Source organism: Fonsecaea pedrosoi (assembly GCF_000835455.1).
Source record: "Fonsecaea pedrosoi CBS 271.37 unplaced genomic scaffold supercont1.2, whole genome shotgun sequence".
NCBI classification, from domain to species: domain Eukaryota; kingdom Fungi; phylum Ascomycota; class Eurotiomycetes; order Chaetothyriales; family Herpotrichiellaceae; genus Fonsecaea; species Fonsecaea pedrosoi.
The window spans coordinates 2,814,609-2,833,396 of record NW_013550614.1 but is presented as its reverse complement, the minus strand read 5'-3'; the positions used below and the strand labels follow the sequence as shown (position 1 = coordinate 2,833,396).

At 53.6% G+C, this 18,788-nt stretch overlaps 7 protein-coding genes across 7 annotated transcripts; 2 read left to right on the top strand and 5 right to left on the bottom strand.

The window, feature by feature from the left end:
- Positions 1-131: 131 nt before the first annotated feature.
- Positions 132-2,942, bottom strand: Z517_02971 (uncharacterized protein; the record flags this gene model as incomplete). Its single annotated transcript, XM_013432079.1, has 1 exon — positions 132-2,942. The coding sequence occupies one exon, from the start codon at positions 2,940-2,942 to the stop codon at positions 132-134; it is 2,811 nt and encodes a 936-aa protein (XP_013287533.1).
- A 675-nt stretch (positions 2,943-3,617) lies between these two features.
- Positions 3,618-4,475, bottom strand: Z517_02970 (uncharacterized protein; the record flags this gene model as incomplete). The annotated part of the gene is made up of 1 exon (XM_013432078.1): positions 3,618-4,475. One exon carries the CDS (start codon positions 4,473-4,475, stop codon positions 3,618-3,620), a length of 858 nt encoding a protein of 285 aa, XP_013287532.1.
- Positions 4,476-5,400: 925 nt separating this feature from the next.
- Z517_02969 (uncharacterized protein) lies at positions 5,401-7,477 on the top strand (the record flags this gene model as incomplete). Its single annotated transcript, XM_013432077.1, has 4 exons — positions 5,401-5,579; positions 5,644-5,901; positions 5,961-6,404; positions 6,457-7,477. 4 exons carry the CDS (start codon positions 5,401-5,403, stop codon positions 7,475-7,477), a joined length of 1,902 nt encoding a protein of 633 aa, XP_013287531.1.
- A 710-nt stretch (positions 7,478-8,187) lies between these two features.
- Positions 8,188-9,255, bottom strand: Z517_02968 (uncharacterized protein; the record flags this gene model as incomplete). The annotated part of the gene is made up of 2 exons (XM_013432076.1): positions 8,188-8,489; positions 8,610-9,255. The coding sequence occupies 2 exons, from the start codon at positions 9,253-9,255 to the stop codon at positions 8,188-8,190; spliced, it is 948 nt and encodes a 315-aa protein (XP_013287530.1).
- Positions 9,256-11,007: 1,752 nt separating this feature from the next.
- On the bottom strand, positions 11,008-11,913 carry Z517_02967 (uncharacterized protein; the record flags this gene model as incomplete). Its single annotated transcript, XM_013432075.1, has 3 exons — positions 11,008-11,193; positions 11,273-11,429; positions 11,495-11,913. 3 exons carry the CDS (start codon positions 11,911-11,913, stop codon positions 11,008-11,010), a joined length of 762 nt encoding a protein of 253 aa, XP_013287529.1.
- Positions 11,914-12,454: 541 nt separating this feature from the next.
- Positions 12,455-13,990, bottom strand: Z517_02966 (3-carboxy-cis,cis-muconate cycloisomerase; the record flags this gene model as incomplete). Its single annotated transcript, XM_013432074.1, has 3 exons — positions 12,455-13,468; positions 13,579-13,714; positions 13,788-13,990. The coding sequence occupies 3 exons, from the start codon at positions 13,988-13,990 to the stop codon at positions 12,455-12,457; spliced, it is 1,353 nt and encodes a 450-aa protein (XP_013287528.1).
- Positions 13,991-14,959: 969 nt separating this feature from the next.
- On the top strand, positions 14,960-18,163 carry Z517_02965 (uncharacterized protein; the record flags this gene model as incomplete). The annotated part of the gene is made up of 1 exon (XM_013432073.1): positions 14,960-18,163. The coding sequence occupies one exon, from the start codon at positions 14,960-14,962 to the stop codon at positions 18,161-18,163; it is 3,204 nt and encodes a 1,067-aa protein (XP_013287527.1).
- Between the last annotated feature and the right edge of the window lie 625 nt (positions 18,164-18,788).

The window sequence follows — 18,788 nt, the reverse complement described above, 5'->3', positions numbered from 1 at the left end:
AATCCAGTTTATTGGCATCTTGTTCATCATCTCCTTCTTTTCCTTCTCCCCGTCATCTGGATCCTTTGTCGTAGTTCTGACTTGTGCTCATTGACACCGAATGCTTGCTGTCCTGCCTGTCTGTTTGGGTACTACTCAAACATGTCGTCGAAATCCGTGGCTTTCGGCCGGACTCGGCGGCCTTGAGCAGAAGCCGTCGCCAAGGTAATCGGTGGACCCGCGGCTACTGCCGACTTTGTTGTTGCCGCCGGGCCAGAAGAACCTCCTTGTCCTCGCACCTCTGGCGCCGCTTCGCGTGTCACTTGCGTATTTGTGTTTGAGACTGTCCTTGCCTTGCCGCCCTCGGCTTCGTCCACAGACTGCTGCTGCTTTGCGGCGCGATCTTGCTCTTCCTGCCGTTGAGCTGGGGCTCCAGCATCCTCTCGTTCCCGGTTAGGTTCCTGGACGTCCTGTTCGTCATCGCTGCTGTCCTCCATTGGGACGCCGTCGATGTTCTCGTCCGTCAGAACCGTGTCCCCGTCCACGTCCTGCTCGTCAGCTTCGGTCTGCACTCCATCTCCGTCGTCATCAATCATGGGTGTCCCGTCCATGTTCATTTCCACGTCACCGTCGTCGGCTGCGCGGTTCGCGTCGTCAGAGGCAGTAGACACGACTTTGTCTGAGGTCGGAACGCCTCCATTAGCACTGGCGTCGTCCACGCTACGCCAACGGCTCACACTTCCGGTAGCCTTGTCTCTTTCTTTCTGTTTCTCTCTTTCGGCCAATTGCTCAGCCTGGGCCTTGGCTTTCTCTTCTTCACTCAGGGGCGGGTGTAAGAAACCCTCAATCATCTCTTTCATCCTCGCTTCCTCAAAAACGCACCACCCCTCCCACAGCCCCAAGACCACTTGTACCTGTCTCTTCCACTTCTCGGCCTTGAGCTTGCCCCATTCATGCTTTTGTGGGAATTTGCCCAACGCAGGCAAGACGTTCTGAGCGAGAAGTTGATGCTGAAACAGTGAGCGGTAGCGCCATGCATGTCGCACACCCGAGGTTGAGGAGGCTGAGAGAATGTCGCTTATCAAATATAAACCGATTAGTGATGCCGGGGTTGTATCCTTTTCCATGGGTCTAGGCGGTTGGTCTGGGTTTTCAGACCTGGGGGCCTCTCCCTCCCCCTGGAGTTTTGGCGTACCATCATCGTTCTCCCCGTCATAATGGTCGTTCTCCTCGTCTGTCTCTCGTTTCGGTCTCGTGACGCTGTAACAAAACGGCCTGACTACGTTCCTCGTGACTAATTCTGCAACCTCGTCTGCCCCAGCCCCAGAGTGCTCAATAGCAAATCCCGTCACTCTCGCAACATCACCCCTGCGTAGCCTAGCATTGGTTTCTGGCAGGCGGCTAAGTAGATGAATGAGTTTCGTCTTCGCCAGTGGGTTAAGATAACCAGTGCCATCGTTATCCATGGACTCACTGATGTTAGTCAGTTTTTGGTGATCGTGATACCGTCTGGCCAATCCACCTCCTCTGTTGTCATCATCGATGCCTTCTTCGTCCGAAGAATTATAGTCGTCATCGGAAATGAATTCCTCGAGACGAGTGGTGTACTCGAACTTGAGGTCCTCTTCGGGGGCGATCCAGGTTGATTGTCCCTCGAACAATATATCACCTTGCGGTTGTCGCATCCCGTATCCCGTGTACCGTTGTCTGCGACGCGATTTAGAATCGGTCAGAATCTCCCATAGACGCCAACGATAATACACTCCGCCCGTGGATCTCGAGTTCCAAAGCCAAGCCCATTGTTCGTCACGTTGAATTTGCGGCCGGGACATGAGCAATGCTTCAAATTCAGGACCGTAAGTTAGAAGAGCTTCGATGGTTTTGTGGATTAGCCGGAGTTGTCGAAGATCGCTTGGGACTTGTACCGTGACTTGTGTTGGGGGCATGGTGGATCGAGGACCGTACGGTGTCGATGAGGTGTACGAAGCCGGAGGACCAAAGCGGTTACCGCCAGCTGCCTGACCTGGTGGAGGGGCCCGGGATAAGGATGTGTGCTGTGGCATTGGTTTTGCACCAAAGGGAAGATTGTGCAAGCTCGCAGACGGAGTGTTGTTACCGAGGGAGTTGATGCCGGTCAAGGCTGCTGAAGAAAGATGGCGAGAGATGGAAAGATTGAACCCAAATCCGAGGTATTTATTCTGAAGGTGCGAGACCATTGTTTCAATATCTGCTGCTGGAGTCTCGGCGGCGAGTGTGACGATTGCCGAGATTGATTTCCTTTCAGCGGTTGTGCCTGGCGCAGGTGGAAGGATGCGGACACCTTCGACGACCAACGGAGAGGGAGTGAAGAGCGCCTTGACGACCGCAGGAGACGTCTCGGGGGGAAGAGAGGCGAGATGCAAGGTGGGTTTCGCGGCAGCTTTCAGATCATCTGTGTCCCGCGCATCTTCCTCTTCCTCATCATGAGCGAAAGCGGGGATGTCTCTCCTGTTGTCCGCATCTCTACCATCATTGTAGGAAAACACCCTGTCCCTTCTGTCGCGTTCTCGATCCCGATCCCGGCCTGAGTATTCATCATAGTGTCTCTTTCTTCCAAATCCCGGTGCAGGACCCAAGCTACCAGGTCCACTCCTTGTCAACGAGGGACTCGGCCCCAGACTGCCAGGACCGCTCTTCAGGCCCGAGCTTGTGAAGTGTCTCTTGCCAGGGCCGGAGGGACCGTAGTTGCTCCCAGGGGCGCCAACACCCCCTCTGTGTTCGCCTCCCGGGCCTCGCTTTGAAGCAAAGCCCAGTATTTGGTCCCCATCGTCTTCAAAACTCTTCACAAAATCTTCAAGGACAGCCGCTGTCTCTGCTTTCTCTCGGGCCTTCTTTGCTTCCGCTTCTGCTTTCTGTCGCTCGAAGATGGACTTTTTCGCCGAGGCGCCGAGTTTGGAGGAAATGTCGTTATTGGAAAGAGGCATTCTGACAGGTATATTCTCGAGGAATGAGGCGGAGATGCATGATTCTGATCTAGGTTCAAGAATGCTGCTCAAGTTTGACAGGAATGGCTTAACTGTGACGCCAAATGTTCCCAAGTCTGGGAGGCTGAACCCAAAGTGCGGAGGACTCGTGACTCGGCCTTTTTACTGCCCTAAATAGACTAGCTCAATCAGCCACAACCTTGCAATATCGAGAAGCACCAATCATGGCATTTGTGACAGGCATCTTTTATCTATTCGCACAGTGCCACACAGTGCCCTGCATGTGCCCATCGACACAGTAGCAGTATTTGCCCTCTCGCCAGATGTTCAATCTTCCTACACCTGGGCCCCTTCTCATCACAAATTTGACTTCTTGTGTCAATCTCTTGGATCTCCCCAGTCACGGCGAACTCTATCATGTTTAAACGGCCTTGCTCTATAATCTAGGTATCCAGGCTTGCGGCTTTTTTTATCTCATGGAGATCGATAGACAAGCTTGGTAAAGTTCGCACAAATAGGCAGTCGAGAAGGAAGCTTTCTGCACACCTCGCCCCCCTTCAGCCTGGCCTGATGCGCAACAGTGTTAGGTCGAACAACATTCCAGTGGCTGAGGGCTGCGACACTCTCGAGACTCGGAGCGACAACGAAAGGACTCGCACCCTACCCTCGGTTTTCTCAAGATGCCGGTCTTAATGCGTACATCCTCACGGGCAGCAACGTTTTCGGAAACCCCGTCTGCAGCTTCGTCCGCACAATCTTCAGGCCAGCCTGCTCAAAACACGCCCGAAAATTGCGATCGCTGTGCGTGACGCTTTTGTCCTCCTCCCAGAACATATCTTCCCCGTCCGCGGCATTCGAGATATTCTCCTTCACGATGATCCAGCCGTCTGGCGCTAGCAGAGGGACCAATGTCCTAAAGTAGCGGACTAGGTCAGGGGATGAGAGGTAATCAAGACACCATTGGTGCCATATAAGATCGTAACGGGCCCCCGGTTCAGTCGTGACTTCGCCCAGTGGAGTCGAGGGCTTCCACCTATCTGCATCTGATATCGGATTCGCGGACACCGCGTTGGCTGCGTCGTAGGAAGGAATTGATTCGGCTGACCACTCCTGCAAAGGCACGTTATAAACGCGCTGCAGCTGCCCAGATTTGACCAGCGGCGCCCCCGGCGCGGTCAGAGTGGCGGTAAATTTCTCCACCGGCTCAATAATGTCGATTTTCTCACAAAGTGAAGCCAGCAAGTTGAGCGTAACCCGCCCGATCCCCGCCCCAGATTCGAGGCAATGCCGGAATGCATATTGTCCCGTTCTTCGATCGACGCTGTCGTCTGATGCTGGTCGTTTATCCCCTGAGATCGGATGGAGCCGATGGAGCTTGGATAGAAAATTGCGAGAGAACTGCATGTCCACGCGAGATAGGTGGGGGAAGCCGCCGAGCATGCCGTTGTCGTCGGCGGACTGCTTGCCCCAGTACTCGAGTTGAGCGGCCGTGGATACCCGGGCATCGATCTCTGCCTGCCGGTCGGTTGTCATGATGGGCGGAATATATTTTTAATGTTGCATTGAACGGACAAGGACGGGGCTTTGCCCAGGAAGGAACAGTGTCGCCTCAGCCGCAGAGAGGCACGAAACTTTTGCTGATATCCATCGCGCCATAAACTGTTGATATGTACGAGGTACATAAAAAGTCCTTGTCGTGGCCGTGGGTGTCAATGTCAGATTTGTATGTAGCGGCTTGGCAAAGCCAATCGCGAGAAGAAACAAGACTAAAAGTATTATTAGAAGGAGTCAACAGATCTACAGTACATGTAGATAAGCTGTTTGATCATGACCTGATACGAGTGATCCGCGTCATTTCTCAGGGATGGTTGTGATCAGGCGTATCTGGCGTGCCGCTCTTTGAGAATCTCCGGGTTATCCCTGCGGAGTCCATCGCTTATGACGCGTGGCAGTGAGACCTTCTACTCAGGAGCACCCCAGTCGAGATAGAGACCGAGGAAAACATGAGCGATTGAAGCGCACCACAAAACACTCCTGGTGCATATGCCTTGACCGCCGCTTCGACGTATATGGTCCAACTCGGCTACTTTGGCACGAGTACATCTAGACGGCGATCGAAGCTGTGCACCCACGCACCCAAATATGGCCCACACTTAGATATGCACTTGAAGGCCTAGCCTTGGCCCCGAATGCCAATCTTCTGCTTGACGACAGCCTGCGAACCTCTGCCTCCAAATCATACCCCAGCTTACGGCACAAAAGAATGTTGCTGCCTGATGGCACGGCTCTTAAGAGTCCATACCACGTTCTGTGAGTTTGGTATAGCTCGCCAGGATCATCGATAGTGTCCAAAGAGCGACAAACATATTGATTACATTCAATCTCCTTCAAGGCATTGTGGTACTCGTATGGCGGTGGCATCTCAATCGCTGGCAACCAACAAAGGCCGAGTTAGAACATGCACATCGTGCCGACAGACAAAAGTGCGCCCCGGATCGGTGTTTTGACATGGGCAGCTGGCTTACCTTTCGAGACCAGGTTCGGTGTGATGCTGCGACAAGATTTCCGGCCGCCTGTTCTAGATGCGATTCGCACGGGCTCTACTGCCGGATTGATTCAAACTTCACACGAGTCAGGGTCAGACAGTATGGATTTTGTTCGTGTGGCGGACTATCCCACATACCTCTACTAACCTGTACAGACGGTTAACTCCTAGTCAGCAGCCAGAGACGACAGGACAAGACCTCGGGGTTTACGAAGGCATAGCTTATCCGTCAGCGGAATACTTGTCCGCGCCCTCTACAGGTCATGTGTCGGACACAGCGAGTGATGCCCACTCAGAAATCTACATGGGTGCAGATTGGCTTCTTCTCTCAGACGCACAAATCACGCAGCACGCACAATGGTCTTTAGGCGGTGCTGTTCTCAGCTACCACGATGTCTCGGAGCTGCTCAATTTGTGAGTTGTTTAAGAACACATACAACTGCGCAAAATAGAGACTGATGAAAGGTAAACAGCTACGCACACAACTACTATCCACACCTTCCTATACTGGACCGCGTTACATCTGTGGCGGACTTTCATGACAGCAATGTCTTCCTTTTCTGGACACTTTTGCGCACTGCCTGTTATCGACATCCCAAGTTCGGTCATGTGTTCCAACTGATCGCACGACCTTATGAGCAGTTGCTCGCGATACACCTCCTCTCACCCATCCGCGATTTCAGAATCATTCAGGCCATCCTCATATTGTGTCATTGGCCTAATACAGGGTCGCAACAAAGTAAAGACCCAAGCTGGCAATATTGCGGAATTGCCATGAATGCTGCCTTGCAAATGGGCTTGGATCAACTAGAGGCGGAGATGTTACACCCCGGGAGTCGTGGACAATCGAAAGCCCTCCAGATGAGCGTCCAGTCACGGCGCATGACTTGGCTGGCCTGCTTCAACACCAGCACAAAGTATGGTGGGATTGTTCACCAAGCCACTCGCAATGAGCTGACCGTGTCCTAGTCTCAGTGTCTGGTTTGGCATTCGGCCACATCTCTCTTCGCCCTCACAGCTGAACGCGACTTCATCAATGGCCAAAAAACCGAGTGTCCCACGCCATTTCATGGTGCAAGTTGAACTCCAGCGTCATGTTGTGCAATACTCCACAGCACTTGCTGGCGATGTCGACAGCAGCACCTGTTCCACACTGCAGAGCCTTTTCAACACCGAACTGGACACTCTCTTTACGGTGTACCAGGACATTTGGTCCCCGCGACTGGAAATTCAGCGTCTCGGTGCCAAGTTATACCTGTTCTCGCTTTGTCTCACCGTGACGTCCAAACAACGCAGTCGTCCCCAAGAACTCGACATACCATATGCCATCGACCTGGCTCGAGTGTCAGTACAACTCGGCCTCCCTGCCGCAGTGTCTCTGATTCACACCATTGTCCAGCTGAACAACGAGTCTTTGGTGCAGGAGCCCGGTAACGGTGGAGTCATCCACTACCCCAAGTTCTACTTCCGACTTGTCGTGTTCGCCGTCGTCTTTCTCATGAAATTCCTCAGCGCCGACCCCAGAGCTGCGCAACAGGATAGGGAGCTGGCATTTTCGCACATCACCGCGGCACACCAGTTCTTCTCCAGTTTCGCCCCGGCGCAGGACTTTGCTCGCGTCGCGGAGGTGATGGCGGACATGGCCAGAAATCTCAGAGTCGACGCGCAGGACCATCCCAGCACGGTCGAGACCAGGCTGGGCGCATCTCTCCTGTACGACACCATGCGGAGATTCAGGCGTCCCTTGGAATCATCTGGCGACAGTGAGAAACCTGCTGCACCCACGGTGACAGATCCCAATGCTTGGGCCATGCGGTCCGACAACGACGGAGCGAGCTGGGAAAATCAGCGAGTGATGGACTCGTCCTGTTGGCGGTCGCATGACGCTGTTGCATACAAATTGCCAGAGTTGCATGCGAATTTGGAAGAAGGACTTGACTGCTTCCGGTGGATGTCGGATGACATGCTCGTCGAGATGATGAATTTGTGACTTACTCTCCCTCCTCCTCTCCTTCCCCTCTCTGTGTGAAAGGCAGAGGGAAAGATAGGTACGGAGAGATAAAGAGTCAGCTTACATAGCGGGACAAGGTATTTTTCGCCAGCAGACATTCATGTAGCGCGCAACCAGATCTTGAGATTTGGGCTTATAAGGTTGACATTTCCTCCACTACCGAGTACAGCGTTTGCACACGAGGTCCTGATACACGATATCCAATGAATCATCAGGCAGAAAAAAAAGGGGGGGGGGGTTTGCAAGAACGTGAACAATACCGTGCGCAACTTTTCGGTTTCCCATACCATACCCGCACACCAGCACATCTTATCCTGCGAGAGGTGCGTGTATGCGCGCGCTGCCGCATCTATAAACAAAGAAAGGGTATATATCCCCCCCCTCCCCGGAATTGTTTTCTTCCAGGAATCCCAGATACAGTATAACGCCAGTCATGAAATTGTTTCCCCAAAATCCGCCTTTCCTCACATATCATCTCGCATGCATGTTGGAGCCGACCGATAAATCTCCTCTCAGATACTCGTGACGAGATGGAGGCCCCTCCAATACCCCTCGCTGCTCTTCTTTATGCGAAATATAGATAAATCCGTACATGGGTATTGGTAGTTCTGCCCAGCCCGTCACCCGACTCCTTTTTGCTCGTCGTCCGCCTCACTCGCTAGATCGTGATCGCCGATGGCGACACACACCTACGCCTGATAGCGCGATGGCATCATGGCAATCTGCTCGGCGCTGCTGTCATTGACCTCCTTGTAGTGGACGAGGCTGGCTTTGGTCCGGAAATGGAAGCCGGCGTCTTCCCACAGCTGAGCACCCAGGACGATACCCGGATGCCAGATGGTCAGGACGGCGACGGCGATGATGATCATGGGCCCCTCGAAGATCATAAAGGTGGCTTCGTCGTTGGCGAGGTGGCCGTGGAAGCCGTCTTTGAGTTCGGCGAGGCGGTAGCACGAGCGGACCGTGATGGTGAGGACGGCGATTGCGATGCCTGGAGATTAGAGAATGGTCAGCAGAAGTCCGAAGACTTTTTCTCTTTCGACTCTTCCCCTCTCCAGAAAGGGTTGTCGGGAAGGTTGAAAGGGGCCAAGGGGTCTGTGCAGAGACTTACTGATCAAGAAGCCCTTGAAGCGGGGTGTTCGTCGCAGCCGAGCATGCTCAGAGCTGAGCTTGGTCGGGTTCTTGAACACCTTCCACGCAAAATGACCGCAGATGGCCACGAAGATGGCCAGCGACACGACCTGCGAGGCCAGCCCAGCAATCATGACGTTGATGCCCAGTTGGTTCGATTTGTCGTCGTCGGCGGTCGACGCGATCGCACCGCCGGCGGCTTGGAGGAGCAGGGAGACAAAGTCGCAGGCGACGAAGATGCAGGCAATGGTCCTCGGCTTCAGCAGACTCAGCTGGACGGAGTGGATAGTGATGATCCGGCTCAGGCAGAGGTAGATGGCGGCCGTCAGGAACGCGGGGCCAATGGTCAGGCCGACCAGGTAGATGATGAACGAGTTCTTGTCGAAGATGTTGTCATGCAGCATCAGCCGCCCGACGTAGCCCACGACTTCGAGCAAGATCCCGCACACCATGCCCACCATGAATCCCCACGTCCGGTACCGGATCCCAAAGAAGAGCTGGAGGGCGAACAGCAGGCCGAAGATGCCCGTGTAGATGGCATTGCCGGCCAATGTGGGGATGTAGTCGATCTGGCCATACTCTTTGATCGAGCAGGTCGCGATGGTGCAGTTTTCTGGGGCAGGCATATTGATTGACGGCGATGTGAGCGAGTTGGTAGTGACTGTATAGAGATCAAGGTGGAGGAGAAAGGACGCAGGAGAGTAGATTGAAGATTTGCGATAGAGAGGATGAGATGGGGAAGAGCCTTACCATTCAGACTATGAGGAGCCTGTCAACGCAGTACTTATAGCCATGTCCACCCTCTTCTCGAAACGATAGGACCAGGGTGGAGGGCCCATTACGGCCATCCTGGCCCTCTACAGCCTCGTTGTCGGAGCGCATGCTGCTGCGCCTTCGACCTACACGCCCGTCTCCACGAGTAAACAGGCAGCTGATTTCAGCCGACGCGAACGCGGACGCGGGATGCGGTTGCTGGAGTGCTTTGGGAGAATTGATATTTTGAGACATGAGACAAGAAGTGTTCCTACAACAAACATCTCGGCAGTACAAGCCTCATTGTTAGAGTCGTCGGTGAAGCTTCGCAGTTCGCAGCGTCGTACCCAAAAGGATTAGTCTGGGGTGACAAGCGAGATCAGCGCATTGATGGCGGCTTCAGGCCACCAGTGGCACCCAACCAGCAGCCCTACTAGCCTCGCTTATCATTCGGGGGGCTTTTCGGGGGGGCATCAAGGGTCATAATTGGGGGGCAGTGACGCCCGCAGCGTACCTCGTATGCCAAGTCCTCGGGTTCATTGACAGGAGAGCTCGGAGTCTTGCAGCGGATGCGGTATAGCACCACAATCAGGAGATCCACAACCACCATCCAATTCTCTATCCATCCTGCCATCACAGCCCAAGGTACGACGTGCAGTAGCGTGAGCAGTTACATGTTTATACCCTCCCCTTCCTCATCTCACTAGTCCCGGTCAGTCTATCTCCCTGTTCCTGTTTCATGAAGCTGATTTTTGTGCCGCCAGCGCCCCAACATGAAAAGGCCTCCCATGACACGACTCTCCTCGACCAAATACAACCCTCCAAATCCGTCGAGCCCGGATGACGTGGCTGAAGAAGAGACGTCTGGGCAGGGCTTTTCAAGATGATCAAGAGCGCGCATTTCCAGACCGCACTCACATCATTCCATATTCCATCTAGCTACCTCTGCCAATGGACCCCAATCGTGACCATGCCAGGTATCGATGTTGTTCATGTTGCGCTGCCCAGGTCTTGTGCCTGATAGTTGGACAGAAACATGTCCTGTTTAACGGCTAATATGTGTACCTGGTCAGGTTTTCTTACTAGACAGACCGTGGTCTTGTCGCCCTGCTCGTCATCCACAAACCCCAGTGGCTCCAACAATCGGTCACGGAACGCCTCATGCTGTCGACTCGTGTCCGGTGCTATTGCATGTCTAACCGGCCACAACAAGATAGCTTCGAGTTTCGGCGATGACTTGTTCAATTTATCCCTTTTGACTTCCCTATAGGCAATGATTGGCAAGTCCACGGACCTGCGCCGAGGTGATAGCGTCCGGAGGAACTCAGCTCCTCTGTCCAAACTCTGGGAAACTCCAAGATGAAAGTCCAGCAGCAAAAGCCAGGCAGATAAAACGAGACCTGGTCACAATGCTGCTGGCGTGGATTGGACAAGAAGCAGCTACAGCTAAGATGCCCCATTGTATCTCCCCCGACTTTCTGCAATTCATTGCGCTAGTGGATATCAAAAGTCCAGCACTGTGGCCGTACCGCGGCTGATGCGGGAATGCATCATCGTCAGCGTCCAACTTGCCTCGTCGATTTGTCACGGTCGCTGGTGTTTTTATCTAATTTTAGCTAATAATATCACCAGGCCACTTCCTTCCCATCATACACATTTGGTCCTGGCACATTCTCCCACCCGGGAACGAGGATGTTCTGAAATTTCCCATTGTCCTCTGTTGTGCTCTTAAACAGGATATCGAGGGTAGCTTGTGCTCCCACCTCGACGGGCAGATCTGCCTGATCTCCACCCAAGTCGGTCTTCAACCACTGAATATTCGGAGACGTCAGTCAGCTATATCCCATAGTGCGCGATATGAGCGGCCAAAAAGAGAAGAGCTCGGCTTACACCAGGGGAAACCAGCAGGAATGTGAAGCCTTCTTTTCCCAGCTCCAAGGCATATTGCACGGTCAACATATTCAGCGCGGCTTTGGACACCTTGTACGCTGGTGTTGGTGCGAACACATATCCGTGAACCATTGATATGGACCCAAGCGTCGAAGTACTGCGATGGTATCCGCATCAGTTAGCCTTGATCAACCCGTGGATATTGACAGCCACACAACTCACATGTTCAACACCTTCTTCTGTACACCTTTTCGTAGCAGGGGCAGGAATGCTGCCGTGACGTCGTGCACAGCTTCTACATTCACCTTGAACACATCCCCAATGTCGCCCATGGTCTCGATTCCTTTCATGGTCCAAGGCATGACACCAGCATTATTGATGAGGACATCAAGCCCTTTTCCGGCAAGTGTTTCATCGACTTGATATACCGCCCTCTTGATGCTGTCTTTATCGGTGATGACCATCGGCAGGTGGACGACCTTTCCGTGAGAACGAGTGATGAGCTCCGACAGAGCATCTGAGGGAGCAGATCTTGTTGCTGCAAAGATGGTGGAAACTTGGTCTTTGGGCAGCTTGGACAGCTGATTGACGAACTCAAGTCCCAACCCGCGGCCGGCGCCTGTCACAAGGTATGCAGACATTGCGATTTCTCTCAGGTCAATCCTGTCAAACTTGCTGTCTACGTGAGAGTACTATCAGTCCAAAATGGCGGCCCTTTCGAGAAGACATGTCTATATATGTGTGTGATTTCTAAAACGGCCCGGACCATTGATCATTATCAGCAGCTACACCCCACCCGTCTTGGTGACCGTACTTTCTGGTCAAGGTTTGATTGCTGTACTACCACCGCCACTTCGGAAATATGTCTAGTAAGTCCTGGCTTGGCCGCCTTACAATGTTGAACAATTAATCACAGAGTTCGGGAATATGGAGATAGAGTGTGGCCCTCTCCAAAAAACCTCTCCATCCTGTACGAAGCTAGCCATGTCAAGAAGGATGGGTGGCCTGGCCGCCCAGTTCTATACACATTCAGCTCGTACGACAAGTCCATCATCAACAGAATTGCTCTTCTCGGTGGAGCATTCGAGTTTCATCTCAAGACACATTGATTACAAAGCCAATCTAGTTCAAACTTCGAGTGTCCCGCTTTGTGCCATTAGGTGCAGGTTCCAGAGTTCTGGCTCAGACTTTGAGAATGTGGTCCACCATGAGCTGACTGGCTCCCATATAGTTTGTCGGGTCACAGAGCGCCTTCAACTGTTCTTCCGACACGTAGACCGCGATGCTGGCACGGTCTTTCAGCACGTCGAACAGAGCCTTGTCCTTTTCAATCGACTCTTTACAAGCCTCGTAGACCAGATCATGAGCCTGCTGCCGGCCCAGGAACGGGGCGAGGCCCATCATCACGGCCTCTCCGACGATCAGACCCCTCGTGGACACCAAGTTCTTCATCATGGCGTCTGTGTTGACTACAAGGCCGCCCAGAGCGAAGTTGGTCTGGTGCAAGGCGCCAACGGCCAGGACGAATGCTTCAGGCACGGCAACCCACTCCAGATGCCAAGGACCCGACGCTCGCTCAAAATCCGTCACCATGGCGTCCAGCGCTAAACCCGCGTTGGCGCGGAGAAGCTTGGAGGCTGCAAGAATGACTTCGCTCGAGATAGGGTTCCGTTTCTGCGGCATCGTCGACGACGCACCGCGGTGAGGCACGAACGGTTCCGCCACTTCGCTCAGTTCGTTGGACGACATAAGGATCAGGTCGTATGCCATCTTACCAAGCGAACCTCCTACCAGGGCGAGGAAGTTGATGATTTCGGCCACGTTGTCGCGGGCCACGTGCCACGTAATACTTGGGTTGCCTAGACCGAGCTCCTTCGCGAGCTGTTCCCTCACACGGAGACCAGTGTCGTCGGACCCCAGGGAAGCGAGTGTTCCCGCCGCGCCGCCGAATTGGACGAGAAGGCAGCGGTTCTCGATTTCCCGGAGACGCGCAGAATGACGGATGATGCTGGATAGGTAGACAGCGCATTTGTAGCCGAACGTGCAGGGTAGAGCGTGCTGAAGATGTGTCCGGCCAGCCATCGGTGTGTCGCGGTACTTCTTTGACAGAGTCCGCAGTATGTTTTCTAGTTCCTGTAAATGGCGTTTGACGATTTCCAGCCCCTTGCGCATCTGAAGCACGGAGGCAGTGTCCATCTATATCAGAGCCGGATATTAGATGACTGGTGGTCAATAATGCAGATATTGCCCCTGTCCTGGAATGACGAGGAGACAGTCTCACATCCCACCAAAATATCATGACTTACAATGTCTTGGGTAGTGGCCCCCCAATGGATATACTTGCCCATCTCACCAGACGCATGTTCAACGAGCTGTCGCACCAGAGGAAGGACAGGGTAACCCACAATCTCGGTCTCGCGCGAGAGGCGGTCGAAGTCTAGACTACCCCGTCGTCCGCCAGATGAGTGCCGACTCTCTCAAATGAGTAATAATTGGGGGTTTGTATCGAACTCACCGAAATCCTTCCTCTGTGAGTTTCTTGGTAAGGATCTCTCCGGCGTCCTCCGGGATGATGCCAATCTTGGACTGCGAGCGGGCGAGGGCAAGCTCAACGTCGACCATCTGCTGAGTGTAGGCTTCATCGTCGAAGACACTTCGGATCTCCTGGGTGCCAAAGAGGTTCTGGAACAAGCGTGAGTCGAGCGCCGAGACGGACATTTTCTTCGTCTTCTCTAAGATTTTGCTTTTCTAGACAGCTGATTCTTTTCTAGACAGCTGATTCTTTTCAAGAGGTGGTTGCTTTTACAGGATAGTAGTGGGAGTCTAGAGATTCTACCTGTCAATAATGTGACCGGAGAGTCTCCTGGTTTTTGTGGACTTCGGCGCTCTTCTGGTCGGCCGTGGTCGGTGCTGTCAGTGTCACTGTTTATGCTTGTGCGGGGTCAACAGCCTCGTGCGGGGAGAAGATGAGACTTCAGAATCACGAGAGGAGGTTGACAATGAAAAGGCTGGAAGGGTCACGGGGTTTGCATGTGCCTTCTTTATCAGTCACGTGCTAGCCTTTCCAATATGAGACGTTCGACCTCCAGAATATCATTTCTCAAAAGTGGTTGAACTCGTATCTGTTAAGCTGCTGTACGATATCGCACTCATAATCAGGCTTTGCGAAGAGCTGGTGTGTTGTTGTCGCCCTTTTTTCCTGTGTGCGGCTGTCTCACACGCAAGGAAAGTCTTGGCAGTCGAAGCCCCCGGCCCCGCCTTTTTTTCTATGCAGATTCTCAACCACTTTTTCGAGTCACTTTTGCAACACGACATTCATTACGTCCTCTCCACCACCAGTTACTGATTGCAGCATCTCAGATCGCCGTCTCCTCCAATCACCATCCACAACTCTCGCTCTTTTGGGTAGTTCTGTCTGCTACTTCAATACAACATCCAGTAACGACAACTCTCTCAGAGAGTCAGCGCAGATCCAACGATTCGACAGCCACTCACGCCACCCGTCGCTTATACTCAGTCACCCTCTCTATCGACTCATCCTTTGAGGCTCCAAGACCACCAAACCACCATCAGTCTGAGTCACGTGTGCTCTTAAATATGCTCCTCTCGAGCGTCCTCCATCAACACGATCCCATTCAATCTTCTTGATCAAGTTAGTGTCTGCGCATTTGAAACCACGGCTCCTCGATGCCACCCAAGCCGCCCCCACCCAAGCCCCGGGCTGGCCAACACCGCCGACCCAACTATCGCGGGCGCATCGAAGGCTTGGGCAGCCCGGCACCAAGTTCTCTTCGAGCATCGACCCCTACACTTGTGCGAGCACCCACGCCAGTCAGCCAACCTCTTGCTCGCTCAAAGCCTCTGTGTCCGAATCCCGACTGCCCCGACCGGACAAAGGTTGTGTACAGCGACCAAGGCCTCATCTGCGAGAGTTGTGGAGCCCTAGTACAGGAAGAATCCGGTCTTGTCAGCGAGCAGGGATTCGGTGAAACTGAGTCTGGCCGTATTACCGCCCTTGGTGTTCAGGTTGGTGAAAACCAGTCTCATCAAAGGAACTACCATGGTGGTGCTTTCGGGAGTGCTGGCCGTGAGGCGCCCCTCAATCGCGAACGCTCAAAAGCTCAAGCTAGGAACATCATGTCTTCTTACATCGCTCTCCTTGGTATCAGACATACCGAGGTCGAGACGGCCGAGAGACTCTTCGAGTTCGCAAATACTCTTGGCTTTATCCAGGGAAGAACCATTGAGAGTGTAGCCGTCACCTGCCTCTACGCTGCTTGCCGACGCAAGACCGAGCAGGTCGAGGGCCAGCCCAGACCCATGTACAGCCTCATGCTGATTGATTTTGCCGAAAAAATGAATATGGATGTTTTTGCCTTGGGAAGGGTGTATCAAGACCTCGTCAAGAAGCTCTACCTCCAACAAGGAAGAGGCTATCGAATGGATGGCTCAGCAGAATTCTGGGGCATGGATCCAGCCACGCTTGTGCCTAGGTTTGTCGACGAGCTGGATTTTGACAAGCATGATCGAGACAAAATCAAACGCGATGCTATTAACATCGTCAAGCGGATGAAGCGCGACTGGATCGCCCATGGCCGCAGACCCTCGGGCGTCTGTGGTGCAGCGGTCATTCTGGCAGCTCGAATGAACAATTACCGCCGGACCACTCGCGAGGTCGTGCTGACTGCGAAAGTCACCGAGATCACTATCAACAAACGACTCGAGGAATTCCATGACACACAGGCGAGTAAACTCTCAGTCACGAAATTCAGAAGTGACGGGATTCCGGAGCCCTTCACACCACACCCACTTGATGAGCAACAACCGCCTGTCTTGAAACAAGCACTAAACCCTAAGCCCAAAGGCAGGAAGAGGGGACGACCTCGAAAGAATCCCCTTCCAGAGACCGCCGCAGAAATCGAAGGGGATGCCACAGGTCCCGGAACCCAGGCTGCTCAGGTTTCGGGTGAAGGACAACCACCGCCGGCAAAGCGAGTTCGCATCGATGCAGAAGGCTACAAGATTCCAGAGATCCCAGCTCGACTGCTTGCGATTGACCCAGCTCTAACTCAGAGTGAGACGCCTGCTGAATCACAACCTGAACAAACCGACGCATTGCGAGAGGCAACACCGTCATCATCGCACAATGGCGAAGGCCAGGACGTCCCAGAATCCTCGCAGCCTCGACAGCGAAGACATAAATCTGCGCACTGGAAAGCACCACCTGCATCAGCAGCGGAAATCGCGATTGAGAACGAAATTGAACAGGGTATCGCAGAAGCATTACGGGACAACCCAGAACTCGATCCAAACTACCGGACTCTACCTCCAGGTGAACAGCAGGTACAGGAGCAACTGCCCAGTGGTGGCGTATCTTCTGAACCAGGAGAAGAACAAGGTCGACCACCAGCCACTATAGATCTCACGGTCGACCCAACTGAGACCGTTCCCCCACACCCAAAGGACAAGAGAGCGGGACCCCCGTGTAACACAAACATTGGTAATCTTGGCATCGTTTCTCTTTCTCCAACTCTCGGAGCCTCAGAATTCGACTCGGACGAAGATGTCTCTACCTGTCTCTTGTCCGAGCAGGAGACCCGCATCAAGGAAAGAGTGTGGGTGAGTATGAATGCCGATTGGTTGCGACAGGATCACGCCAAGCGGATCAAGAAAGAATTGAAGGAGGCGGACATGAGGGCGAGAGGCTTGGACCCGGAGCAGGAGGAGAGGAGAAGGAAACTGGAGAGGTTGAGGAGAAAGGATGGGACTAAGAGACCGGGTCGCCGGGGAGACGTGAGCTATTTGAAGGAGCAGCGCGGCGGGAGAAAGAGAGGTAGAGGTGTGGAGGGCGAGGGTGAAGGCGGCGAGAGAGTAGACGGAGAGGGTGCAGAGGTAGAGAATGAAGGAGACGAAGGAGAAGGCGGGGACGAACAGGACAACACCACGGTCGGCGGAAGAGAGAGAAGTGCCGCGAAATCCATGAGGCTGATGCTCATGAACCGTAGGACGTTTTCGCGGCGGATTAACTATGACGCCCTCGAAGCCATCTACGGCATGTCGTCAACCAGTGAGGACAGCGAGTCGCGTAGCGCCACAGGCGAAGCTCGAAGCCGCAGCCAGAGCGTCGCACAGAGCGATACCACTGCGACCCCAGGACCTGAGGGTGGGCGCGAAAGAAGCAGGGAAGCCAGTGTTATGAGCGCCGCCAGCACTGGACCGTTGGAACTCTTCCGCGGAAACATGAGCAAAGAGCGGAAAAACGCTATCCAAGCAGCAGATAGAAGGGAGAAGAAAAGACGGGAGCAAATGGAGGGGGAGAAGGACGACAAGTCCCCCACCAACGATGCTGCTGGTGCCCGCGAGGGAAGTCAGGGAAGTGCTGGCGGAGCGAGCAGGTCGGTCTCACGGAGTCGTAGCGCGAGCACACCCGCCTCGGAGGGAGAAGGGGACGCAGAGGAAGACAGTCGTGGGAGAGAGCGTGAAGTCAGCGGGCCGAGTCCGGAACGTGAATCTCGACGGCAGCAGAACCAGCAACATCAACTTCCCTCTCCGCCCAGAACGCAGTCCCAGCAGATTCCTGCCATAAAGACGTCCTCTGCTCCGTCGTCCTCGATTCCACAAATCCAAGTCACAGGGGGAAGTACTGCGTCGAAATCAACGGCGGGACAGCCCGCCGTGGCAGAAAAGGGGAATAATGCGCCTGAGGACGACGATGATGATGGCGACGAAGAGGAGGAGGAAGATGATGACAATGACGACAACGACTCGGACGAAGCAAGCTACGACTCGGACGAGAACGTGGATGAGGAGGAGGCCGGTGGTGGTGATGATGATGGAGAAGCCGATGAAGATGTCGACGCCGCGTTCGAGGGCCGCTATGTTGGTCGTTAGGATTTGATCACTCATCCGTTTGATCAATCCATCGATTGATCGATCAGCCAGCCAGCCAGCCAGCCAGCGAGTCGTGAGCAGTGAGTGATAGGGGAGGCAGGAGAGTCCATATCACGAATCAGGAATCAGGGCCGTGGCCAGGCGTGGCAAGGGGGTTGTTGCTATGGACATCAATGGCTAACCCCCAGCAGGTGCAAGCACACGGGTGCCATGTCCACAAGCATTGGAGTGGAGGAGGAGAGAGCAAGTCGTGTCTTGTCTTGTCTCTCGTCGCATCGCGCCTCGTCTCGTCTTGGTTAAATAGATAGATGATGATACCCACATACTAGGTACATACATAGATACCAAACAACATAGGATATGCATTGACCTACCTACCTTCACACATAAACATCCTCGCGTAAGCTGTACGTGCACTTGACTAACTTTTGTCCCTTGTTCGGACTGATCTTCATCTATCCAGATATAAGTAAGCAGTCACCAAAATCACTCGATACAAGATTTACATACGACATGTGACATGGTGCAAGCGGCATGCTGCAAGAGACAAGAGATAAGAGACAAGAGACATGATATGACATCCAGTGTCTTTCGTTGCTACCAACGACTCGATTTGATCCGCGGT